This window comes from Argopecten irradians, chromosome 2 (assembly GCF_041381155.1).
Source record: "Argopecten irradians isolate NY chromosome 2, Ai_NY, whole genome shotgun sequence".
Lineage (NCBI taxonomy): Eukaryota > Metazoa > Mollusca > Bivalvia > Pectinida > Pectinidae > Argopecten > Argopecten irradians.
The window spans coordinates 15,008,828-15,034,971 of NC_091135.1; the positions used below are offsets into that span (position 1 = coordinate 15,008,828).

Genomic DNA, 26,144 nt, shown 5'->3' on the forward strand with positions numbered 1-26,144 from the left:
TGTAACCTACAACTGATGACACTACACAAAGACGATAGTTACATTAAAATCGCTTGATGCTTTTTGAATACACGCATGTTCACATAATGCAGTCTTTGTGATCGATTTTAATATCAAATGGTGACATTATTATCGAGGTCGCTCACATAAATAAAAGAAACAAAAATGAGTTGCCAGTGGAACACAAAATCGCTCACACGCAATCAGTTTCATTTTTATACAGCTTTTTAAACCTCTAAAATGGGTATCAAGGACAAAATTAACTAATAAAGTCAATTGACTACTCAGTCATTCCGTATATACTCGTACATACCTATATTTAAAACGTAGCAAAATAATTAAAAATGTGTTTTAAAAAAGGTATTTTTTTTTACCTTTTGTTGCTAATGACGCGTTAAGTTAACCATACGTTTAACAATATGACGGAGATGCTCGACATTCCAGATTGATTAATAAACATAGCCATACAGACGACGTAAACAATTATCATATATCACTATATGTAATGTACGATTCTGGGACACAGCTGTCAGATATTCAACCTCATTCTACATATATACATCTGTCTGCAATAGTACATAGAACAGAATTATAAAACACAAAGAAATTAACGCTTAAATATAAAACTTAGAAACATTTTAGCTGATTTCCATTCAAAGTTTCAATCTATCAATGCCCACTTACATGAGTTACGTGAAACATCCGTCAACGCCAACAATATGATAACGTACATTTAGATGTATTGACAGAAAACTTGTGGCATCACCTCTAAAACCGCTTGGGTGAGTTGTTCATGATAAATTGTGTTGGTATAGGCTCGTCGCGACTCTAAGAAAGTAGTCTTGTTTAACAGATGGTCATTATACAGAGGTGGTCGATAAGACAAGGTTTATTCTAGTGTAAATTGTCTATTGACGTGGACGCCTTAAGGCAATGTTACTTGGTCGTATAAACTTTCGTCCCACAACGGCTTCCGTAGATTTACATTATATATGTATGCACAGAGTATGTAAACTAAGTCTGTTTAGTGGTGTGTTCCCTGTCACATGGATAGTTCACTCGTCGATTCCTCAAGATGAGGTTCCAGTCGTGTTTCCTGGTTCTATGTAAGTATTTTACCTACCGCTAAATGCATACGATTGAGCCTTTTGTAAATGTCATGTGGTTCTTAATTCAATATCTACAAAGTAAAGTCGAGATCAATTTATTGCTTCAATAAAGAGTTATCAGTTTACAAGTAGGCACTTGTGAGGATAACTATCGGATCCTTAAGTTATAACACTGCCTTTAAATGATCAGAAGTGTGTGGTACATTATATAGGATCTTGGGATTGAAGGCGCTCTGTTACATCGGCAATTAAATGTAGATTATGACAGATATGCTAAATATCATGTTTTGCCCCTAGCTCATTATAATGAGCAATTTAAGGATTGTAGATGGCGTATGGTATTTATGTTTTCAGGAAAACCATTGAAAGCATCAGATGAACATTATAAAATTAATCAAAAAGTGTCTACAGTACATACCGATATAATCATCAAATACAAACAAGGCAACGACGTGTTTCTGATAAATGTACCTAATGTATATATGACAAGGATCGGTTGTCTAAAGATGTAGTTGTCCATGAACAAATCAATGCCACAGTCATAGTTCTTAGCTATATAGAACGTTAATTGGATAATGCCATATATATGATATAACACCCCAAGGCAACAGTTCACAGTACTAAATTGACCTGTACTTTTATATACCATACAATCTACATTTGCAGTTCATACATGTTCCGAGGCTTACCTTACTGTGCCAGGTTATAGGCTAACGCCATAATGTCACATAGATGTTGTACAAAACAAAAAAAGGGGGGAAAACCTACAAAGCAAAAAATGTAAACTTTATTTATTTTACATCGATTGCGAAACAAGTTATACAACTTATGCAAATCACTTTCGATTGCCCTGATGTAAACGTGCGAGATGTCTTAGTGTGGAAGGAATTCGGAGTGCCCGGAGGAAACCCACGTGATCGGGTTGATGGCCCCTGACCTTTTCACGTCCGTATCGGGGATTGAACCCCGGCCGGCTAAGTGAAAGGCGAGCGGCTTTAATACCATGTACAGCACTGATGATGTCCCTTCATCCATGGACAACCATAATAAGTACAAAGGAAAAGAAAAAAATCTTAATGAAATTTGGTTTGCATAAACAATTACACGTATTCTGTACTAATGGTTCTGCCTGGTTAGAACAACAAGTTGACGAAAAAGTATTTTTAGAATTATCTAGGCACGGATAAAAGTTTGTTATACAAGAATGGCGAAGTAGCTTGTAGATTCGACAAGAGCAAAATGTTATTTGTTGTTTACAAACCATTTTGGATATAATACCTGTACAATATACTGTAAATAATGAAATATATATACAAGCTTTAACGAAGATTATCTAGAATATCATTATATAGAACTCGGCCTGATCCAATTTCAGTCAATATTGCTTTAATTGTGCTAAAATTCAGGATTGATATCATTTCCTCATGGAATTTCCGATTTACGCGAATATAAGAACTAAGCTATAAAAAAATGAAATTTTGACTAGACCTAATATGGCTAAAGGTTGTGTTCAAGCTAATGTTAAAAATCCTATAGAAACTGCCCATAGCCCAATTTTCTTGAGACTAGATGTCCCTTTAAAATGACACTTCTTTTTCCTTTTTGTGATTTTAAAAAGCCCAAAGGGCATTAATTCTTTGTAGTCATTTTCATTAAAACTACCTGCACAAACCAAATCATTTGAGTAGATCGTAAATGCCCCCTGCACCCCTCCCCGCTTCCTATGTCCCTAATATTAAAACACATACCGGTACGTGATTGGTCTAAATGAAAGGGAGAGAAATACCAATGTTAATACAAAACAATGTTTAGTAGAGAGGCCCACACATTTTGGTTACATTATACATTTAATGTGTACACAATAAGAACAATGGCAACAGCAGTTAATGTAACAAGTGTCCATCGTACCGTTGCTTCCACCAATCTATGTTTCACCACATAGATCCCCCACAAGTCTGTCTGAAATTTCATCAGAGCCCCAAAATAGGCAATGATGAACTTACTAGTTTTGATTTAAGAAAGAAATCATTTCTAACCTTAGATATATTTGGAGGGTTGTGCAAGCATTACACTTTTATTTCTTGCCAAAATATCTTGGAGAATTCCTAGAATTCTAGATTAATGGATAACACAATAATATCCGGGTTTACCTAAGGTGATACATCCTAATACTATAAAGTTTTAACCAACTTTCTTTCGCGTGTTATTTAATTTCGTGAATTTCGAGGTCAAGGTAAATTCGCGAAATTTTACATCGCCACGAATTAATATTTTTCATAATTCTTGCACAATCAAATTCAAGAGCATTTTCATTCAATTTTAAATCCGTGAAACTTCATCTCCAAGAAAATTCTTTCAAAAAAGAATCGAAAACTTAAGTTGTCGCGAAATTAAGTTGGTTTAAATATAGACAGAACGTTCTTATGTACGTGGTCCCGTCCTTTCTCAAATATAGACATAGCTGGCATATCTTCCTTGATGTTTCATGTATTTATAGATTTAAAAGAAAACCCTATTATGCAAGTGTCATATTATTTTATACGGAGTAAAATAAATACTCGGAACGCGGACTTTAAGACTTTTATGAAAAGACTTTATACCATATCGCCTTTTAATGCCGTTATTTCCATTTATACATTTTCGTTTGTATTTTACATATGCGATGAAGGTACTTCTTCTGTTGTAAAACCAGTTTTATTAATTAGTAATTTATGATGCTGTTGTTGAGTTTCGATACCGTACCGGTTTGAGCTGTAAATTCATTTATTGTACTTTGTAGACTAAGTACATTGTACCTATAGCCGTCTTATAATAGTCCTCGGGACAAGAAATGTTTTATTTGTTCATTTTAATGTCTGTTTTATCAAATTATTTATTATGCATTGCCTTGGTTAGAGCTGAGAGGTATATAACGTTATTTTCCTGTTGGTGTGGTGTAAAATGATGAGGGTCGTAAATCACTTAATATATGTTTGCTAGAGTGTCACGAAGGGAAATAACTCTGATATATATTGAATTCGATTTGATTGATTTGTTATTTTTCTGTCTCAATGATGCATGTATTATTGGTCTCAACCTTTCGACATATATAGTTAACCTATACCTGTAGATATTTGGAACTAATCTACAAGTCTAGGTAAACTAATGTACAATGAAAGGTGAACTAATCTACAGGTCCAGGTAAACTAATCTACAGGTCCAGGTAAACTAATGTCAAGTGAAAGATTAACTAATCTACAGGCCCAGGTAAACTAATGTACAGTGAAAGGTGAACTAATCTACAGGTCCAGGTAAATTAATGTACAGTGAAAGGTGAACTAATCTACAGGTCCCATGATCCCATTACACAGAACATTTGTTGGTCCTATAAAAATGTATTTTAATTTTGATTAAGCCCTCCTTCCTAAATGTGCCCATTTTAGTTTAACTTCACATAAACATGTTGATTTTGTTTCTTTTTGTTTATTTAGATGTGTTATCATTTTGAACGAGGTTTTGCTACACTTTCCACATCCTCGATATTCCAGGGGTTCCGATCACTTACGATCTCTACACCCCTGGACTATCTCATAGTAAAACTGGAGGCAACATAATAGAACAGGTAATTTAGTCCTTTGATGAACATCAAAAGAGCCGTATAACGGTACACTGTGGTTGACTGTGTGGCTTTGATGTTAGGCGTCGCTCTCTTTGTAGTCTTCAAAAGAAATTTTTGCTAGCCTGTGATTGGTCAAATGTTTTCCACTGAGCTGACTTCAATTTCACTATGAGATAGTCCAGGGGTGTAGAGATCGTAAGTGATCGGAACCCCTGGAGTATCGAGGATGCACTTTCCATGGCTTCAACTGAAAGATCCATTATCAAACCTTTACAAAATGACGAAGCTTGGTTTACTATAATTAATATTGTTTTGTACTAGATTACATATGTACGTTAGCCAGACTCTAGCCTCCCAACCTCCTATACATTATGAAGAGACATGTCTCTCTACTAACGCTGTATATTTTCTAAATTGTTTTATTTTCTGTGACTGATATTATTGTTTTGTTCTAGATTACGTCAGCCTGACTCTAGCCTCCCAACCTCCTATACATATTGAAGAGACATGTCTCACTACTAACGCTGTATATTTTCTAAATTGTTTTATTTTCTGTGACTGATATTATTGTTTTGTTCTAGATTACGTCAGCCTGACTCTAGCCTCCCAACCTCCTATACAGTATGAAGAGACATGTCTCTCTACTAACGCTGTATATTTTCTAAATTGTTTTATTTTCTGTGACTGATATTATTGTTTTGTTCTAGATTACGTCAGCCTGACTCTAGCCTCCCAACCTCCTATACAGTATGAAGAGACATGTCTCTCTACTAACGCTGTATATTTTCTAACTTGTTTTATTTTCTGTTACTGATATTATTGTTTTGTTCTAGATTACGTCAGCCTGACTCTAGCCTCCCAACCTCCTATACAGTATGAAGAGACATGTCTCTCTACTAACGCTGTATATTTTCTAACTTGTTTTATTTTCTGTTACTGATATTATTGTTTTGTTCTAGATTACGTCAGCCTGACTCTAGCCTCCCAACCTCCTATACAGTATGACGAGGCCTGGCTCTCTATTAACTCCTCAGTACTGTTTACCACTTCCATCTTCTACATCAACACACAGTGTTACAAGGTCGGTATCTTATCTGAAATATTGATTATGTATTCAACGACAAACAAAACATCTACATAATAGGAAAGGAATTTGTAATTTGCGTTCACGATCCCGAGGTAGTAAGTTGTGCTTTCTATCATATCATTCTTTGTTGTATACCAGATCTCTATTTAGTATCCGAGTATCGATCTTTTTATCAGTAATGCATTATAGTATATTCTTGTAAGCCGTAAAGCAAAAAAGTATTATAATTAATACAATGAAATACATACACGAGAAGTCATTTTGTTAGCTGGACAACATTCCCTTATCGTCACACATCAAATTCATTTCCGGTCCCCATATCTCCACACTTCCTATCCGTGATATCTTCCTCGTCAACATTCTTTGTCTATTTTCGTATTAAACAATTAATTCGTTTGCTACCTACATATATTTTTTTTCTGAATCCTTAACACGACTTTAAAAAAACCCAAAAAACTAAGTTTAAATAAAATAAAAAAATCGGTATGTAATGCACGAATACCTGTAGAGCCTCTTTGTTCCACGATACAGAGACTTCCATCTTGGTAGCATGTTCTGATAATGGAAAACATATCGGTTGTGGCATGTTTATAAAGAGCTGCAGGACACCTGTAAACATATTTATCAAGAATGTCTTTGTCCTAACAAAAACAAGATTCCATGTATGTTATCATCCAAAGTATGCCTGTAGGGAAATTAGTAATATGCATATGCAATGACCTGCACGTAGCTTTAAATTAAGACGTTACTATATATACAGACGTCAAATTCCCGCATTTTGACGTCTGCTTCACCTCTAAACTCGTCAATATAATATTCATCCTCGATACTCCAGGGGTTCCGATCAACTACGATCTCTACACCCCTGGACTATTTCATAGTAAATAAAACTGAGGGCAACAGAACAGAGCAGGTAATTTAGTTCTTTGATGTTCATCAAAAGAGCTTTATAACGGTGGACTGTGGTTGACTGTGTGGCTTTGATGTTAGGCGTCTCTCTCTCTGTAGTTTTCAAAGGAAATCTTTGCTAGCCTGTGATTGGTCAAATGTTTTTCGCTGAACTGCCTTTAATTTTACTATGAGATAGTCCAGGGGTGTAGAGATCATAAGTGATCGGAACCCCTGGAGTATCGAGGATGTATGATATTTTGCATATTATGTTATCAGTTATATTCACATCAATCACTTGTTATAGGTTTTTATATGAAATAAAAAATATCACCATAACATAACTATATTTAAGTTAATCTTTATAATTCACTGTTTATACAGGTAATTCCATTTTTACTGACGGACTCAAACCCGACATTATAAACGGCGACGTCATTTGTTAACATTTTTGCTGACAACATAATTAAGCCAATGAAATTGCTTGTTACAATCAAGGTTGAATTATAAAATCATCACTTAAAATTATTTTCCTATATGTCTGTTTCTGCATGAAGATCCATTAAGGCTATTAAAGCACAACAGTATTAAGTTAAAGAAGGCTTCTGTAATGTTGTAATTTCTATAAAATATTTAAAGTAATATCATTGAGTTAAAGAAGAATGCTGATGGGACTAAAGGAAAGTTTGGCAACTAATAATAGTAATACAATGTATATATTTCTGTTTCTGTCCATATCGAGTGACTTCGCCCATGTAACATTGTTGTAATGTTGTTTATGTCACTAGTAGCTGGAAACTGGCTGGACATTCCTTGTGGCTTGACGTCAATGAACAATGATGTTCGAGGGAGTTGTGACAAACTGTCGGCCTCCGCTGGAGTTTACCAACACATTTTGACGTTGAGATTTTCCGAAATGTAAATTGCTGTAGTATTGTGATAAAAAGTATTTTCATTTCATATGAAAAAGCCAAGGTTCGCAAAAAATAAAAATAAACTTCTAAGACTCGTTTCATTGAATCCATTAGGACATTTTAATATCCTATATTTATGTATTGATATCCCTACAATACTATTCCAGTGTCCGTACGTGTACTGGGGTGAGGCGCCTGGAGGGAGTGTCACAACCCTGGTGGTTAATACTACATTTGGCACGAGGCTCAAGTTCCAGAGAACCCTCCCTAATGGAATACCGGAAACTTATTGCGAGTACGACATGCTGAAGGGGGTTTAGTATTATGGTGTCTTAGGGGTTTAACTCTGCTAATATGTTCTCATTGACTCTTCGTTTCTGTTATCAACCTTTGTAGTAAAGGTGTCGTAGTTATTTTGTAGTCGTTTATTATCAATTGCTCATATCAAGCATAACCTTGATAGACGTTCATCTCACACAGGTTATCCTAAGGCAAATATTCGCTTCAAAATATCCGATAACGTCCACACACAAAAAAACCATAATGAAGAATCAGAATTGAATTAACACAAACAATGGCTAGCAAAACATATCAATATATGGTTAAATAAAGGTCAATGTCACCTAATAATACCACCATGATCTCCATCTGAAGATACCAGAGTGACCAGACTCGCCACAAGGCTATAGAATATCAATTCTTCTCCGTTATACCGTACACTTAAAATCATGTTGTCAATATGATACAACCCATACGGCCCATACCTAGTGGCGTTTTCAACACTTGCTTTTGTACAAATACATAATGCTCGTTTTATAATAAATCAACAACTTAGAAGACATTGTTTACCTATGTGATGTACACCAAGTAAGATAAAAATGGATGTTCAGTCCTTTGTACACTTCTAGTTCCGTTGGAACAATTTAGAAGAAAATCATTATACCCTATAAGATTAAAGTATTCAAAATATTTTTGAATAAAATACACACATTTGTGATTTCATTTTTTATTGTAGAATTCAAGAAAATTTTAAAGAAAATGGCGACTACTGGCTCCACCTGAATTATACGTCATACACCTCTGAAGAGTGTGATGTCCTTCTCATTAACGATCCACTTCCGGCGGAAATGCGTATGTTAATCAATAACTTTATACATAAATGACAATGCTTATGTAATATTAAAGTTACTTCACGGATATTTCCCTATATAACATAGACCAGGTTTTTACTGGTGGTACTACTTGTCTTCTGTATAGACAGCGAAGCAAATATGTCGTTATTTACGTCATAGATTTAAACATAGTGGAGTTCTGGAAGGTTAAATGGACATATCTAAATTTTGATCTATTTGTAGAACCAACATTAATATCACAATCTTGTAGAAAACTTTATAAAATGTCACATGCTGTGTTTTAAAACATAAATGATAACAGTCAGCCATTCTAAGGTTGGTAGTTGTGTGAAAGTAAAGTTGTACATACACATCTCAACCCTATACATACGAAGTAATATTGTACCCGTAATGTCCTATTGAGGATTACATATTTATAGAAGAACCAGTTTTTAGCTTACAATTCTTATCGAGGTTTGCAATATACGTATTAAAAAGCACATTTTGTTTGTAAGTTCCTTACCTCTAATCGATTTTTTTTAATTGCCAGTTTGTTTATAATCAAGGATATGGCCAGTCTATGAAATAACGATTGATAAATCCTGTTTGTAGCTAGGATTTCCATTTTCTTAAAAATGTCTTTAATTTTTCATAATGACGTTGTTGATTGTAACGTTGCTTCTGATTTGCTAATAAAATGGCATCATGATTTCATAGAAAATTCCTTCAATTAATATAAACACAAAATTTTGACTCTCATAAACTGCTTCTGTTTTTTAGAGTATAGTCTGAATATAATGTCATATCTCCATAACATAAAAACATGTTCAAATTAATCCTTAAACGATATATTTTACTTAACGAAACAATTTCCGTAACATATGAAGATATTTTGTAATGGTTTGATTTTTTCAGCAATCTTGTACGTATTCGCAGGACTATTAGCAATCACTATACTCATCAAGGTCACAGGATATTATTACAGGTAAGCTGGTATTGTCTAATATCCAAAAATATATAATATATGTATATATAAATGTAATGAATTGACTTTGTAGCATTAATTTGCACTAGAAAGTTAAACAAAAAAGCAAATCATCCACAAACGAGTACTTTATATCATGAAATGTGTTTGAAGCTCTGAAAATTTTTTGTGAATAGATATGTTCTTGTTTGGTGTTTGGTACAGCAATTGCAATACCGCATCAACCAAATTCGTTGATTATTATTATATAAACCAAAAGAAGTTCCTACACAAAAAAATTCCGTATTATACAGTACCTGCTTTTTATACCCAGGACAATGTAACGGATTTTTGTGCTTTTATCATTACTCATAAGGGGAGTGTGTTATCTATTGCACTCATATTATCATAGTGCTTGCTAATTAATATATAATGTTTTCTCATACATCATATACACCATTTTATGTTTTTCATGACATACCATTCTATTATTCAATATAATTTACATAGACACTCTACTATTCGTTAAGAATTTTGACAGGACGTAACGCACGAGTAAGTCTCCTGCACCACAGAGTAGACACAGAACGCACACACTGCTGCACACCACACTGGTGTACGACCACACGCTGCCCTTGCTGGTCAGATTATTCTGATGAAAATGGCTGGGTGGAACTTGGCACTTACAAGTACTATTCAATATCACACTTTACCATTTTTGTTCTGAACTACTATGCCACCTCTATTAACATTTTGTATTTCCCGAACTAATATACCAATTTCCTACTATTAAAACACGTTTCTGTAGCATAAATTGTTGTCACTAACACATTATACAATGTACATAATAATTTCCTCAATACATTTCATACAATTAAAGCACGTTTTTATAGTCAGTCAATATGTCACTATTACATCTAACATTTTCCATAACCAATATATTGCCGCTATCACAATGCTTCACTTTTCATGATATCAGAAACTTATTATCATTTTACAACTCCTGTAAGTTGCTTGACTACACTTACCTTTATTTTCAACGTTAAATTATCAGCAATAAAATAGTGGATCTTATTCCTTTCTATTATCAAAGTTTTTTTTACATAAGCGAGTAGCTAGCTACCACACACAAATGTTCATAAATAGTATGCGATAGCATACAACGAAATTAAACAATAATTAATATAGTTTAATAGGTATTAAACCGCGTCTTATATACAAACCGTATAATGTCTTTAAATGAGAATATAGAAGTGACAAATATATAGGGTACAATCCCTTTCTAACTAATAGTACATGAATTGCATATTTGCTTTCACACAAAATATCACATGTAAGATATAATTGTTTTAATTTACAGAAAACGTACTCGTACACAGTCCGCTAACATCACTGATCCGGGTCAGAGGTCAAGACGTGATTTACAGGTCTCGGTAGGCACATATTATTACAAAGGATAATCAACTTAGCTAATTACACAACGTGTAACAAACAAAATTTCAATCTTGCGTGAAATAGTTTGTAATACACAAATATGGAAATAAAATAAAATAAACTAACAAGAAAGTGGAGATGGCTTTTATAAGTTGACAACATTGTCCATGTCATTTGCTCCAGCGATAAAATATGTTTGAATCAAATCAACAGAATAATCTGATTGAATCTGGGTACAAATTGAAATGTTTTCTATGGCAACCGACAACCTCCATTTCACTATGAAAACTTATTAGCATTAATAAAGTATTTTGCGAAATTGACAAACACTTTATACGTGTACAATACATTGGTCAACAGCAGATAAAAACGGTCACTAAATCTGAACCTGATACGTACGGGGCCTTGGAGATGGACATTCGACCCCCACTGTATACGGAGGAGAATGAGGAGGAGAAACCAAGGAAGGAGAGACTAAAGTCACTGGATACCTTCCGAGGGTAAGCATACAATAATGTACATTTTTATATGTTATCAAACGCCTGGAAAAAAAATCTTTAAAGCATTTTAGTACGCTTACATTTTGACAAAAATCGCGTTTAACGCAGTGATTAAAAATCTTTGTACCATATTTTCTGTCGAGTGGATCAAAAATGGACGACAAAGGAATAACGACAATTGTTTTAAATTAAATGACTTAGAACTCTATTCGTTAGTAAATTAATCAAAATATTCGTATTATTTTACAATATAGGGTTCTACAAATATTCAACCGTTTATATACATCTGACAAGTTCTGTTTTACAACCAAGGTTTTAGACAGGGTTAATAACAAACCGGTAGTTCTTATGTGAAGTGTCGATATCATGCAGTGCTTATCCGGATTATAACCTTTACATTGTACTATGTTTCAGATTAAGTTTGGTGATAATGGTGTTTGTTAACTATGGAGGGGGAGGCTATTGGTTTTTTGACCACCCTCCTTGGAATGGTTTAACTGTGGCAGATCTAGTCTTTCCGTGGTAAGTTAGATTTCAGAATATTTCCATGTACGCCAAACATTTAGTAAAATGTTAGAGTGACCGAACACTTGTAATAAAAAAAATATACATCAGTACGCTGTTAGTATTGGTCAGCAAGCTTTACTTTTGTTAGTAATAATTGAATCGTAGGGGAATTCATGGAAAAGACAAGAGATGAATCGTGTGAGAATCTTAAGAAATCAATTAAAACTAAATTTTAATTTAGATTTAGATATAGTATGTCTTTGATTTAATTTATAACAAATATTTAATTAACCTATCTCGTCCTCATTTTCAGGTTTGTTTTTATTATGGGAACGGCTATGAATTTCTCCATTCGTGGGATGCTGAGACGAGGGAAATCAAAATTAAGAATATTCTATAAAATACTGAAAAGATCTTTTCTTCTGTTCGCCATAGGAATTATATTGAACACAAACTGGGGACGTAAGTACATTGATTGTCCACACTAAAACCAACATTAGGGACTACAAAACACTAAGGGAGGTATTGGAATCCTATCATTCCCTATATCCCATTTTCGCAATACTGACTGGCCGTAACATAACGCAAGACGTTCAAAAGCGTTCAGAACCTTTACTTTGGTTGGCTGGTATTAACCTAGCTATGCCAACCCTCGTAGTTTACTACACCGAGGTTTGAGAGACTGAAAAAACACCACAAGGATGCTTTCCGCCTAACATCTGCAATGAAATTATCTATATACCGTCGGTATTCTAGGCCATACACTTTTGTCATACATCTTAATAGGACTGATGTTCCGACTCTCTGATTAGGACATGACCTACACATATTTATAAATTTACAACATGAGCTAGATATGGTATGTTATTTAGGACATGACCTAGATATGTTATTGATTTACGACATGGCATTATTATGTTATGTTATTTAGGACATGGCCTTGATATATGTTATCGATTTATGACATGACCTAGATATGTTATTGATTTATGACATGACCTAGATATGTTTTTTTATTAATGGCTCGACCTAGATTTATGTTATTTGGGACATAACCTAGATATATTATTTATTTAGGACATGACCTTGATATAATATGTTATGATATGACCTATATATTATGTTATTTATGACATGCCCTAGATGAGTTATGTTATTTAAGGCATGACCTAGGTAGGTGAGGTTATTCATTTAGGATATTACCTAGAGGAAAATACCTAGAAATATGGGTTACTGTCCTCTATGACACAAAGGACGCTCAGTTTTGTGAAGCGTTGGATTTTATCATCCGTAAAATTTTAGTTTCCATAGACATCTTTTATTTCATATTTCCAATTGCTTCTTTGATTTATAGGTGAATTAAATGTTTGTTATTATATCGCTAACTGGACTTTTTCGTTAAACAACATGGTAGAACAACGGTTGTACACTAAGCACCGTATATCGACTAAATATTACGATATACTGCTTCATCAATGTTCATGTAGCCGTGGATCTTCACTTTATCCGCATTCCGGGTGTGCTACAGCGATTTAGTCTTACTTATCTGGTTGTCGGCCTGATGGAGCTCGCATGTGCCAGGAAGACCGACTCACATCAGGTAATATTTCATTGATTATATCAAAATAAAGCCTTATCAATTACTAATTTACTGAGAATAAATGACATGGGTTGACGAAATTACATGCTAATGTTAATTTGATTATCATATAAAACATCGTTTTCTTTCTTATTAATTAAAGAAGATATTATCATAGAATGGTTCTAAATATATTACCATATTGTACTGTTTTAGTCTGTACAAAAAGGTCTCATTATACTGTCTAAACTGTTGATAGAAGTTTATGTTATGTTGTTATTCTAGGAGAGTTGCTTTGCACCAGTCCGAGATATCGTGCTTTACCTACACGAATGGATTTTCGCCCTTAGTATTCTTATAGCCTACGTTATGATATCGGAATTTGTACCAGTCCCGGGTTGTCCCACGTATGTACATAACACGGTTGTTATAGAGATCTAAATTATAGAATCAAACTTTAGTTGAAGAATGTAGCCTTTTCGTGCAGACGCTTGAGTTATGACAACATTTGAATGACCGTGATTTGACTAACATCCCTTTCCTGAAGTTTGAAGTTATGAATAAATTATTTTATTAGTTTTAAAAATAACAACATTTATAACCTCACCAAACTTATATTGCTGTTTTATGTTAAATGTATATTTATTTAATATTATTATTTATTATTATGATTATAAAACTAAAGGTATTGACGTCTAGGTTATATTGTGTAACAGGAAAACCTACAGTGAATGTATAATAAAGTATATCTGATGGGGAGATAACTCTTTTATAATTAACAAATAAAGGTTTTTTTTTTATGGTGCTTTACTAGCCCTGCCCTATCTTGAAAGAAACTGAATAAAAGCAAATATGGTAATTGTTATTATATCATTTTCTATAACTTTTACAATTGAACGTCACACTTTTGATCTATTTTCATATTGTGAGAATGTTTTAAGTATTTTACACGCAACTTGTTTACATCATTTCCACAAAAATAAAAAAAAAACTCCAAAATTTAAATATGACGAGAAGTAAGGCATTTTTTTCTGGAAAAAAACATTGATGTGAAAATCACAGAAATTAAACAATACGTTGTACATATTATCATAGAACATTATGTTTAAGATTTTTATAATTGGGACTAATTTTCCTCAGACGAATGCTGGGTATAGTGACTACTAAAAATGACAAATTTCAAAAGCGATTTCGAAAAAATGACAAGATCACCGTTCTGTCTCATGAAATACACATATATTAAAAGATGTCAAATGAAATAAAAAAAAATGTGATATGAATAATGAATGTTTTAGTAAATAAGTATTTTAAGATATATTTATGTTAACCATTGTTTCTTTTCTTAGTGGCTATGTAGGTGCCGGAGGTCTAAGTGAAGGAGGAGCTTATTACAACTGTACAGGGGGCACACAACTGTACAGGGGGCGTGGCAAGCTATATAGATAGGATGGTACTGGGCAGTGACCACATCTATAACAACCCTACACCCAAGGTAATGTATAACTATAACTGTACCGGGGGCGTGGCTAGCTATATAGATACATTGTAGGATGGTACTGGGCAGTGACCACATCTATAATAGTCCTACACCCAAGGTAATGTATAACTATAACTGTACCGGGGGCGTGGCTAGCTATATAGATAGGATGGTACTGGGCAGTAACCACATCTATAACAACCCTACACCCAAGGTAATGTATAACTATAACTGTACCGGGGGCGTGGCTAGCTATATATATACATTGTAGGATGGTACTGGGCAGTGACCACATCTATAATAGCCCTGCACCCAAGCTAATGTATAACTATAACTGTACCGGGGGCGTGGCTAGCTATATAGATAGGATGGTACTGGGCAGTGACCACATCTATAACAACCCTGCACCCAAGGTAATGTATAACTATAACTGTACCGGGGGCGTGACAAGCTGTATAGATAGAATGGTACTGGGCAGTGACCACATCTGTAATAGTCCTGCACCCAAGGTAATGTATAATTATAACTGTACCGGGGGCGTGGCTAGCTATATAGATAGGATGGTACTGGGCAGTGACCACATCTATAACAACCCTACACCCAAGGTAATGTATAACTATAACTGTACCGGGGGCGTGGCTAGCTATATAGATAGGATGGTACTGGGCAGTGACCACATCTATAATAGTCCTGCACCCAAGATGATGTATAACTATAACTGTACCGGGGGCGTGGCTAGCTATATAGATAGGATGGTACTGGGCAGTGACCACATCTATAACAACCCTTCACCCAAGGTAATGTATAACTATAACTGAACCGGGGGCGTGGCTAGCTATATAGATAGGATGGTACTGGGCAGTGACCATATCTATAACAACCCTACACCCAAGGTAATGTATAACTATAACTGTACCAGGGGCGTGGCTAGCTATATAGATAGGATGGTACTGGGCAGTAACCACATCTATAACAACCCTACACCCAAGGTAATATATAACTATAACTGTACCAGGGGCGTGGCTAGCTATATGATAGGTGGTACTGGGCAGTAACCACATCTATAACAACCCTACACCCAAGGTAATGTATAACTATAACTGTACCGGGGCGTGCTACTATATAGATAGGATGGTACGGGCAGTAACCACATCTATAACACCCTACACCCAAGGTAATATTATAAGTAACTGTACCTAGGGCGTGATCAGCTATATATATAGAATTGTACTGGACAGTGACCACATCTATAACAACCCTACATCCAAGGTAATGTATAAATATAACTGAACCGGGGGCGTGGCTAGCTATATATATAGAATTGTACTGGACAGTGACCACATCTATAACAACCCTACATCCAAGGTTATGTATAAATATAACTGAACCGGGGGCGTGGCTAGCTATATATATATATAATTGTACTGGACAGTGACCACATCTATAACAACCCTAGGTCATATTTAACTTTACCTGTACCGGGGGCGTGGCCAGTATGTAGACAGGATGGTACTGGGAATCCAGCACAAACGATCCTTATTATCCGTAATCAAATTCTAACTTTATCATATATGTTGATTTAAAGATGCTCCACCGCTGACAAATGATATTTTTTCACTATCAAAACAGCATCAGACGATTTAGTATATTTCTTCAGTTACAAAAGTTACTTACTTTACATCATTACTATCGTTGAAAAGTTTGAGCTTGTAATTTTACTTCAAGTCAAAAATATTAAAAAATAATTAATTGCATCCCGAAAAAATTCCATGGCACTATATCCTATATGGAATGATTTACTTAATGCGCATGCACCAAAGGCAAAATAACTTATTTTATATCATTTTTAGTGTTAATTAGACAAATATATACACAATTAAACACCAGTTATTGTTCAAATGATGAATATCATTTATACTCTGTCGGCGGTGGAGCATCTTTAAGGGAACGCGTATTTGTGAAATATGATGAAATTTTACATGATTGCCAGTAATATTATGATTCATCCTTATGCATACATCCTTGTACAATTAACTCAATAACAGACTAAGATTTGGTTACAGAGGATATACCAGACTACGACGGCTCACGACCCAGAGGGAATACTGGGCACGCTTACCTCTATCTTTCTCTGCTTCCTCGGTGTGCAGGTAATTATGTGGTTTGTAAGAGACCTTAATTGGTCTAAATGAAACCTGGGTAAGAAAAATCCAACTATTAGTATATTCCGTCGAACATGTTTTTACATTCATCCGGTGTTGTCTGGGTACAATGACATTACAAGTGATTTGCTATCATTGGAAATACATATCAACCTTTCTTTTTCATGTTGTTACTTACGATCATTGGTTTGTTTTTAAACTGTTTTTCCAGGAAATGTGACCAAGTGTATTCGTCTCAGCATCAATTTTGCATTTAAAATAAAGACTATTGACTAGCAAGCATAAGCAATAATTTTCTCAAAAATAAATTAGAATATATAATATAACCGAAATTAAAGACCTGCCTTATATTTTCACCATTGTAAACCATACATAATTTGGAGGAGGGACTAATCACACTCTGAACATGTTCGATGACTTGACACCACAATCTAAGTAAGATTCCGAATCAGTCATTCAATGTAGCCCCTGAGTAAGTCATAAGACAAACTGTTGTATATTATCGTTATTACTGTTTCTGATGTAAAGTATCTGTATCTGACTTATTGTATAAATACATATGTATTATCGATAGGTAAGACTCGCCTAATGTTTACTGTTTATCGACAGTCTGGGCGGATCATCATCACTTACCCGAAACATAGCTCCAGGATTATCCGATGGATTATCTGGGCCATAATCACGGTAAGATATCTGTAGACATGCTGAACTATCGGTTTTCCTTGCCTTCAGTTCGTCCGGACATTACGTGTACGATTAAAAGTCACACCATTACATCATTGAGTAGAACTTGTCATTATGATCCTGGTGTATCATTGTATTTTTGGTACAACTGTATGGTGTGTATATGTTTTTTTGATTTCATTGTCCTTTTCGTAACAAAAATCCTAAAAAAGTAACACGAAGTGTCTGTTTTTCCTTAAACTTCCTTCGTAGATATACCTTCGTAGTGATGATTTACCATCGTCTGTGGAAATATCTTTCGATATTTTCTACAATTTAAATGAAGATTGTTGTGATTTATATAAAAGGGTGGAATCGGTAGCCTGCTGTGTAAGGGTTCACAAAATGACGGCTGGGTACCCCTCAACAAAAACCTCTGGTAAGTCTCCAAGTAAACGTTCGAGATGAGTTAAGGCAATTTAACATATTGTCTAACCGAAAGAGGAGAATGAAGTCATCATCAAGGCGGCAGATGACCTAAACTTTTATGTTTTGTCTGCTTGTTCGTTTTTGCACGGAGAGAGCACATAATTTATAAGTACGGCGGGTTGTGATCACGTTAAAATAGTATTGTATTTCATCAACTTAAACGTCGTTGACTAGTATGATCGAACTTACATTTAGTATAGCAAAGAAAATGTCGCAAAAAGTTTCAAAATAATAAATTTATATATAAACATATATAATTCATAAGAAATAAAAACAATAACGACTGACTAGTTAGCGCTTTTCGTTCCATTCAAGGTGAGTTCTTCAGACTGTTTATTCACTAAACGCTAACTAGTCAGTCGTTATTGTTTTTATGTCTAAAAGATTTCGTCCGTAAGGATTATTCTTAAAATTGATTATATACAATTCATATATATATATTTAATTTCTATATTATAATATTTTTCTCGATGAAAGCCAAGACCCAATGGAACCCCAGAGTGAAAATATTCTGTTTCTCCTACCTAATGTGACGATACCCAAATTGGTATACTTTTACTATATAGGAAGCAGAAATTTCAGTTTACCATATAAACTGACAATAACTGTCCAGAACAAAAATTAAGGTGCTTCATAGTAATTGTGACATTTTTCATATGTCACATTCTTTCCTGTTGCGTTTATCTCTATTTAAACATGAAAATAAAGAAATTGTGAAACAATCTGGGAAATGACGTCGTGCGACAACCCTAAAAACACCATATATTTTAAGAAAAGGAAAACATTTGCTGGATAGGATATTTTTGACAGATGTGTGACTCAAATAAACTAAAAAATGTTTGAACTTTCCTTAAATTAATTCAAGCAATTTTTTCTCATGTCTAGTTATTTATTATTAATAATCAAATTAAATTTAGGAGGTGTACTATTTTGGGTACTCAAACCTGCTAAAACACAGGGCTAGACCGGACATGCTTCAAAGCTCTCCATTTATAAATATATACACGACTTATAAGTAAACAGATCATGAAATTAAAATTGAAGGCACCTATTTGTGGAACGTTAAAAGAAAAATCTGGATTCAAGCTCATGGTAGAAAATTTTAGCAAAAATCTTCTAAAAGTGTACCAATTTGGGTAGCATCACGTTATATACAATTTAGTGCGAGATCTTTTCGCCAATCTGGATAAACACTGACTGTAATAAGGAAAATCTGGAACTGTTGTTGTAATTAGAATTTTGATTAAAACTTAAATTTTCTTTATAGGTCAGTATCATTTATCCTCGTCACCGCCAGCTTTGCTTTCATCGTCCTCTCTTTCTTCTACGTCATCATCGACATCCTTCACTTCTGGGATGGAGACCCGTTTATATATCCAGGTGGGTGTCTTCAGTAGTGAAGGTTGTTAACAGTACAAACAAAACATCCAGTACCGTCACTTTGCTATCTTCCCTTAGATGAAGTCTGTTTTCTTTGAACAAGTTTTTTTTACTGTTAATACGATATTGTGTGCGTGCCTGATCACTCTTTGCTATGTTTAAGGTATGAATTCCATCGTGGTGTACGTCTGTCATGACGTGTTCTACCGTTTCTTCCCCGTGAACTGGCAGATAGAATCCCCTCAGCACTGGCAGCTGCTACTAAAGGCGGTCTGGGACACAGCCATCTGGGTTGTCCTCGCCTACATTCTCTTCAGGAAGAAGATATTTGTAGCTCTGTAGGAGCTTCACACACTGGCTAGGAAGGACACATCTCCAGTATGTCTGATACCAAGGCCCAAAGTAATTATTATAGATTCTGGGATTGTTTCCTGTGACTTGTGTATCATTTGAAGATATTCTTAACAGTGGAAACGTTTAGGACTGGTTGAATGTTGAATGGATGGATGGATGGGAAACATAGATATATATTTGTTGAGAACTGGGTCATAAGATGACCAAAAATGCAGTGTTTTACACAGTATGGTACATTTTACAGTGCCAATATAAATTTATTTTGACGTGCCAATGTCTTAAAATCACGACGTATTTATGAAGTCTTACCTTTTTAGCAGAGGCAAATTATTCCTTTATATTATTTATGCAGCAAAACTTGATTGTATACCTTCATATACCACAACATATGCTGTGTTGCTCATACATGAATATGTCAAAAGCTATAATATTTTGAAAGTGTAACATGAACTATTGGAAATCCTGTATATAATCAAATGCTTTTGGTTATGAAATTGATGTAGATATTTCGAATATGGCTGAATCTCCATATAGAAACTTCAAGTTGAAGATAATGGATTGCATTGGAGACATTGAACAATTCACACATGAATTCTGGTGCTTTGTCAATGGCAAAACCGCCCTTTATCAGAATAGCATGCTGTGCAGCGTATAAGTTATGGCTTCCAGAAACCTGAAACACAAAACAATGTGGCCAACCGTATGTCTGTGTGAGGGGCGATAACTGCCACAAACTCCTTGTATTACATTTGTTCTGATACGATAGCACGTACTTATCTCCTGACTTAAGAACGAAGCCTCCAGGAATGGGCTGGATACAAGGACGCCTTTCTGTTCACGTCAATTCAATATTACATAACAATACTGTGTATAAATATCGATTTTATTTTGAACAGACGACACATGACAATGTTTTCTTATCAACATAAGGAGGACATGCCAAACTGCCACACATGCTAGCTACGTAGTACAGAAGTGCCCCATTGTCGTCCAACCCTCCATGAGGTACGGATTCCGGGTCGTGATCCAAACATACGTACTCTGTGGCTGCTTTATGGTCATAAGCGCCGGAAGCCAGATAGCCGTTATACTCGTGAGTCCAGCCTTGGTAACAGGTGTTCCGGCCAGGTATCATCAGAACAGAGGGCCTGACAGGCGATCGGCATACGGCACATGGTACATCATCATTATGGGTCGCTCGACCGAAAAATACATCCTGATATTCGGAACCATAGACACGGCCTGGAAACGATCTAGTAAGCGCATCTGGTTCGTACTGAGGGTCTGACGGCATGCAGACGTGGTTAGCAGCGGCCCCTGAGTGATCATACCACGATCCACCGACATAACCTGTTGACAGTAGTTCAAGTTACAACACCACAAAGCTCATTTTATGACATTTTTTTTTTCTTCGTAACAATACCAAATGAATTGTTTTCCCCATACATATCAATGTCTTTCATTTATCTCCACTGCAATATCATGTAAACTTAACAAAATTACTTCAGCTTAATGACAATTCATGCATGTTTGGAACTTATAACATTTCTATGATACCGTTTTCGATATCTTGCTTTTTATTTTGTTCAGTTTAGAGTTCAAAAGTTAGCTTTTGATTTCATTTGTAAATTCAACAAATTTAATCGACAAATGAATGGGTAATTGTATTCTCTCTGTAGGCTGATATAGTGTTTTAAATTACAATAACGTCATATGATATATTTTGTAAGGAATGGAGTGATGCACAAGCATAGCTGAACCTGAGGTATCTTATTAAGTTACAATTTCACATTATGAACACCTGTTGTTAAAAGTATGAATTAGATAGTACAGTTATGACTCCAATTGATAATGTTTTCGGGTATTTTAATCATTCACTTTGAGAGAGAATGACTTGGATTTGTTCTGTCAGCAATTAAATTGATAGTAGATGAAAGTCTGTTCTATTTAGATCATGTTCTAGTACTAAATCATTTTACAATCTAAGATTTATAAACGCATTCTATCAAAAGGGATCAATGTAATCTGTTTCCGATGAGCCTTGATAATCTGGACTGGAAATGAATTTATATAGTAAGCCATTTAGTGTACAGACGCTAGAACTAAACGTCACAAATCACTTAGTTTACTCACACCAAAACTGAACGTCACAAATTAAATAGTTTACAGATGTTAAAACTAAACGTCACAAATTAAATAGTTTACAGATGTTAAAACTAAACGTCACAAATCACTTGGTGTGCCTACACCAATACAAAACGTTACAAATCACTTAGTTAACTAACACCAAAACTGAACGTCACAAATCACTTTAAAACTGACACCAAACCTAAACGTCACAAATCACATAGTTTACTCACACCAAAACTGAACGTCACAAATCACTTAGTTTACTCACACCAAAACTGAACGTCACAAATTAAATAGTTTACAGATGTTAAAACTAAACGTCACAAATCACTTGGTGTGCCTACACCAATACAAAACGTTACAAATCACTTAGTTAACTAACACCAAAACTGAACGTCACAAATCACTTGAGAACTGACATCAAACCTAAACGTCACAAGTCACATAGTTTACAGACGTCAATAATAAACGTCACAAATCACTTGGTGTACTGACGCTAATACTAAACGTCACAAATTACATAGTTTACAAACACCAAACCTAAACGTCACAAATTACATAGTTTACAAACACCAAACCTAAACGTCACAAATCACATAGTTTACAAACACCAAACCTGAACGTCACAAATCACATAGTTTTACAAACACCAAACCTAAACGTCACAAATCACATAGTTTACAAACACCAAACCTAAACGTCACAAATCACATAGTTTACAAACACCAAACCTAAACGTCACAAATCACATAGTTTACAAACACCAAACCTAAACGTCACAAATTACATAGTTTACAAACACCAAACCTAAACGTCACAAATCACATAGTTTACAAACACCAAACCTAAACGTCACAAATTACATAGTTTACAAACACCAAACCTAAACGTCACAAATTACATAGTTTACAAACACCAAACCTAAACGTCACAAATTACATAGTTTATAAACACCAAACCTAAACGTCACAAATCACATAGTTTATAAACACCAAACCTAAACGTCACAAATTACATAGTTTATAAACACCAAACCTAAACGTCACAAATTACATAGTTTACAAACACCAAACCTAAACGTCACAAATCACATAGTTTACAAACACCAAACCTAAACGTCACAAATTACATAGTTTACAAAACACCAAACCTAAACGTCACAAATTACATAGTTTACAAACACCAAACCTAAACGTCACAAATCACATAGTTTATAAACACTAAACCTAAACGTCACAAATCACATAGTTTATAAACACAAAACCTAAACGTCACAAATCACATAGTTTACTGACAACAAAACTGAACGTCACACATCATTTGGTATACGGACACCAATACTTAACGTCACAAATCACTTGGTTTATGGACACCAATACTTAACGTCACAAATCACTTGGTGTACTGACACCAATACTTAACGTCACAAATCACTTGGTGTACTGACACCAATACTTAACGTCACAAATCACTTGGTTTATGGACACCAATACTTAACGTCACAAATCACTTGGTTTATGGACACCAATACTTAACGTCACAAATCACTTGGTGTACTGACACCAATACTTATTGTCACAAATCACTTGGTGTACTGACACCAATACTTAACGCCACAAATCACTTGGTATATGGACACCAATACTGAACGTCACAAATCACTTGGTGTACTGACACCAATACTAAACGTCACAAATCACTTGGTGTACTGACACCAATACTGAACGTCACAAATCACTTGGTGTACTGACACCAATACTAAACGTCACAAATCACTTGGTTTATGGACACCAATACTTAACGTCACAAATCACTTGGTGTACTGACACCAATACTTATTGTCACAAATCACTTGGTGTACTGACACCAATACTTATTGTCACAAATCACTTGGTGTACTGACACCAATACTTAACGCCACAAATCACTTGGTATATGGACACCAATACTAAACGTCACAAATCACTTGGTGTACTGACACCAATACTAAACGTCACAAATCACTTGGTGTACTGACACCAATACTTATTGTCACAAATCACTTGGTGTACTGACACCAATACTTAACGCCACAAATCACTTGGTATATGGACACCAATACTGAACGTCACAAATCACTTGGTGTACTGACACCAATACTTATTGTCACAAATCACTTGGTGTACTGACACATATACTTGTTTGTCACAAATCACTTGGTGTACTGACACCAATACTTAACGTCACAAATCACTTGGTGTAAACCAATATTAAACGTCACAAATCACTTGGTGTACTGACACCAATACTTATTGTCACAAATCACTTGGTGTACTGACACCTATACTTATTGTCACAAATCACTTGGTGTACTGACACCAATACTAAACGTCACAAATCACTTGGTGTACTGACACCAATACTTAACGCCACAAATCACTTGGTATATGGACACCAATACTAAACGTCACACATCAATTGGTATACTGACACCAATACTAAACGTCACAAATCACTTGGTGTACTGACACCAATACTAAACGTCACAAATCACTTGGTGTACTGACACTAATACTAAAACGTCACAAATCACTTGGTGTACTGACACCAATACTAAACGTCACAAATCACTTGGTGTACTGACACCAATACTAAACGTCACAAATCACTTGGTGTACTGACACCAATACTTATTGTCACAAATCACTTGGTGTACTGACACCAATACTAAACGTCACAAATCAATTGGTATACTGACACCAATACTAAACGTCACAAATCACTTGGTGTACTGACACCAATACTAAACGTCACAAATCACTTGGTGTACTGACACCAATACTTATTGTCACAAATCACTTGGTGTACTGACACCAATACTAAACGTCACAAATCACTTGGTATATGGACACCAATACTTAACGTCACAAATCACTTGGTGCAAACCAATACTAAACGTCACGTCACAAATCACTTGGTGTACGGACATCAGACCTAAACGTCACAGATCACATAGATTACTGACGTCAAAACTTAACGTCACTAATCACTTTAATTATTAGTTTACTTGTTGTTAACGACCAATACAAACCCCAAATCTCATTATATACCTTGATATACTAGTTGTGTAGTGTTAGGACATACTGTCCTTCCCCACCTCGTGTACACCCCTCCAGACCCTCCGGCCGATAAGTCGTTTACTGTTGTCATCAGTAGATCTATTTTGGCATTTAGTTGTTGATTATCATTAGTTAGTTGTAGGTTTGTACTGACGACGCTGTCCACTTTACTGGTCAGTTCCTGTAACTTGACCTCAAGCTGATGGACGTAAGACGGGTCTGAAACCAGAATTCTTTTTTCGGCGTTAAGAAACTGTCCCAAATCCAAAAAAAAAAAAAATTACCACCATAACCATATTGGTAGATCGTGTGGAAATCTCAAATACCAGCACATGTATAGATTGAGCAATAGCAAGTGTGATTATAGGTCTCTTTAATAGAGATAAGATAAACTTGTATCAATATTTGACCTACAGAGCGAGTTTTCTTAAACGTGCGGATACAATGTAAATCTGTAACTACACTAACAATATTTTGTCAATGAAAACCAGATGCCCATGTCGCCAATATTGCAATACTACAAATTAAATAAAAAAAGAGGAATTTCCAAGCAAAATGTGAAATAAGAAGGATCAATAGATATGTTCTTGATGTGTCAACTTAGGGACCAATTTCAGAGGTTTTGTCAAGTTAACACTAATATGATAATATATATATTTAAATGTGAAGTCGGGATATTTTATTCCAAGTCTCTTGTTG

At 35.0% G+C, this 26,144-nt stretch overlaps 2 protein-coding genes across 2 annotated transcripts; one reads left to right on the forward strand and one right to left on the reverse strand.

The window, feature by feature from the left end:
• The first annotated feature begins 1,007 nt into the window (after positions 1-1,007).
• On the forward strand, positions 1,008-21,856 carry LOC138314568 (heparan-alpha-glucosaminide N-acetyltransferase-like). The gene is made up of 19 exons (XM_069254969.1): positions 1,008-1,106; positions 5,667-5,788; positions 7,764-7,891; positions 8,612-8,727; positions 9,624-9,693; positions 10,203-10,361; positions 11,033-11,105; positions 11,467-11,606; positions 12,021-12,128; positions 12,427-12,575; positions 13,601-13,713; positions 13,978-14,099; positions 15,039-15,107; positions 15,717-15,774; positions 17,233-17,319; positions 17,941-18,015; positions 18,363-18,433; positions 19,751-19,863; positions 20,027-21,856. The coding sequence occupies exons 1-19, from the start codon at positions 1,076-1,078 to the stop codon at positions 20,203-20,205; spliced, it is 1,983 nt and encodes a 660-aa protein (XP_069111070.1). The 5' UTR covers positions 1,008-1,075; the 3' UTR covers positions 20,206-21,856.
• LOC138316455 (uncharacterized) lies at positions 21,087-25,944 on the reverse strand. The gene is made up of 3 exons (XM_069258149.1): positions 25,914-25,944; positions 25,437-25,664; positions 21,087-21,567 (listed from the first exon to the last, which is right to left on the reverse strand). Exons 1-3 carry the CDS (start codon positions 25,942-25,944, stop codon positions 21,101-21,103), a joined length of 726 nt encoding a protein of 241 aa, XP_069114250.1. The 3' UTR covers positions 21,087-21,100.
• Positions 25,945-26,144: the final 200 nt, after the last annotated feature.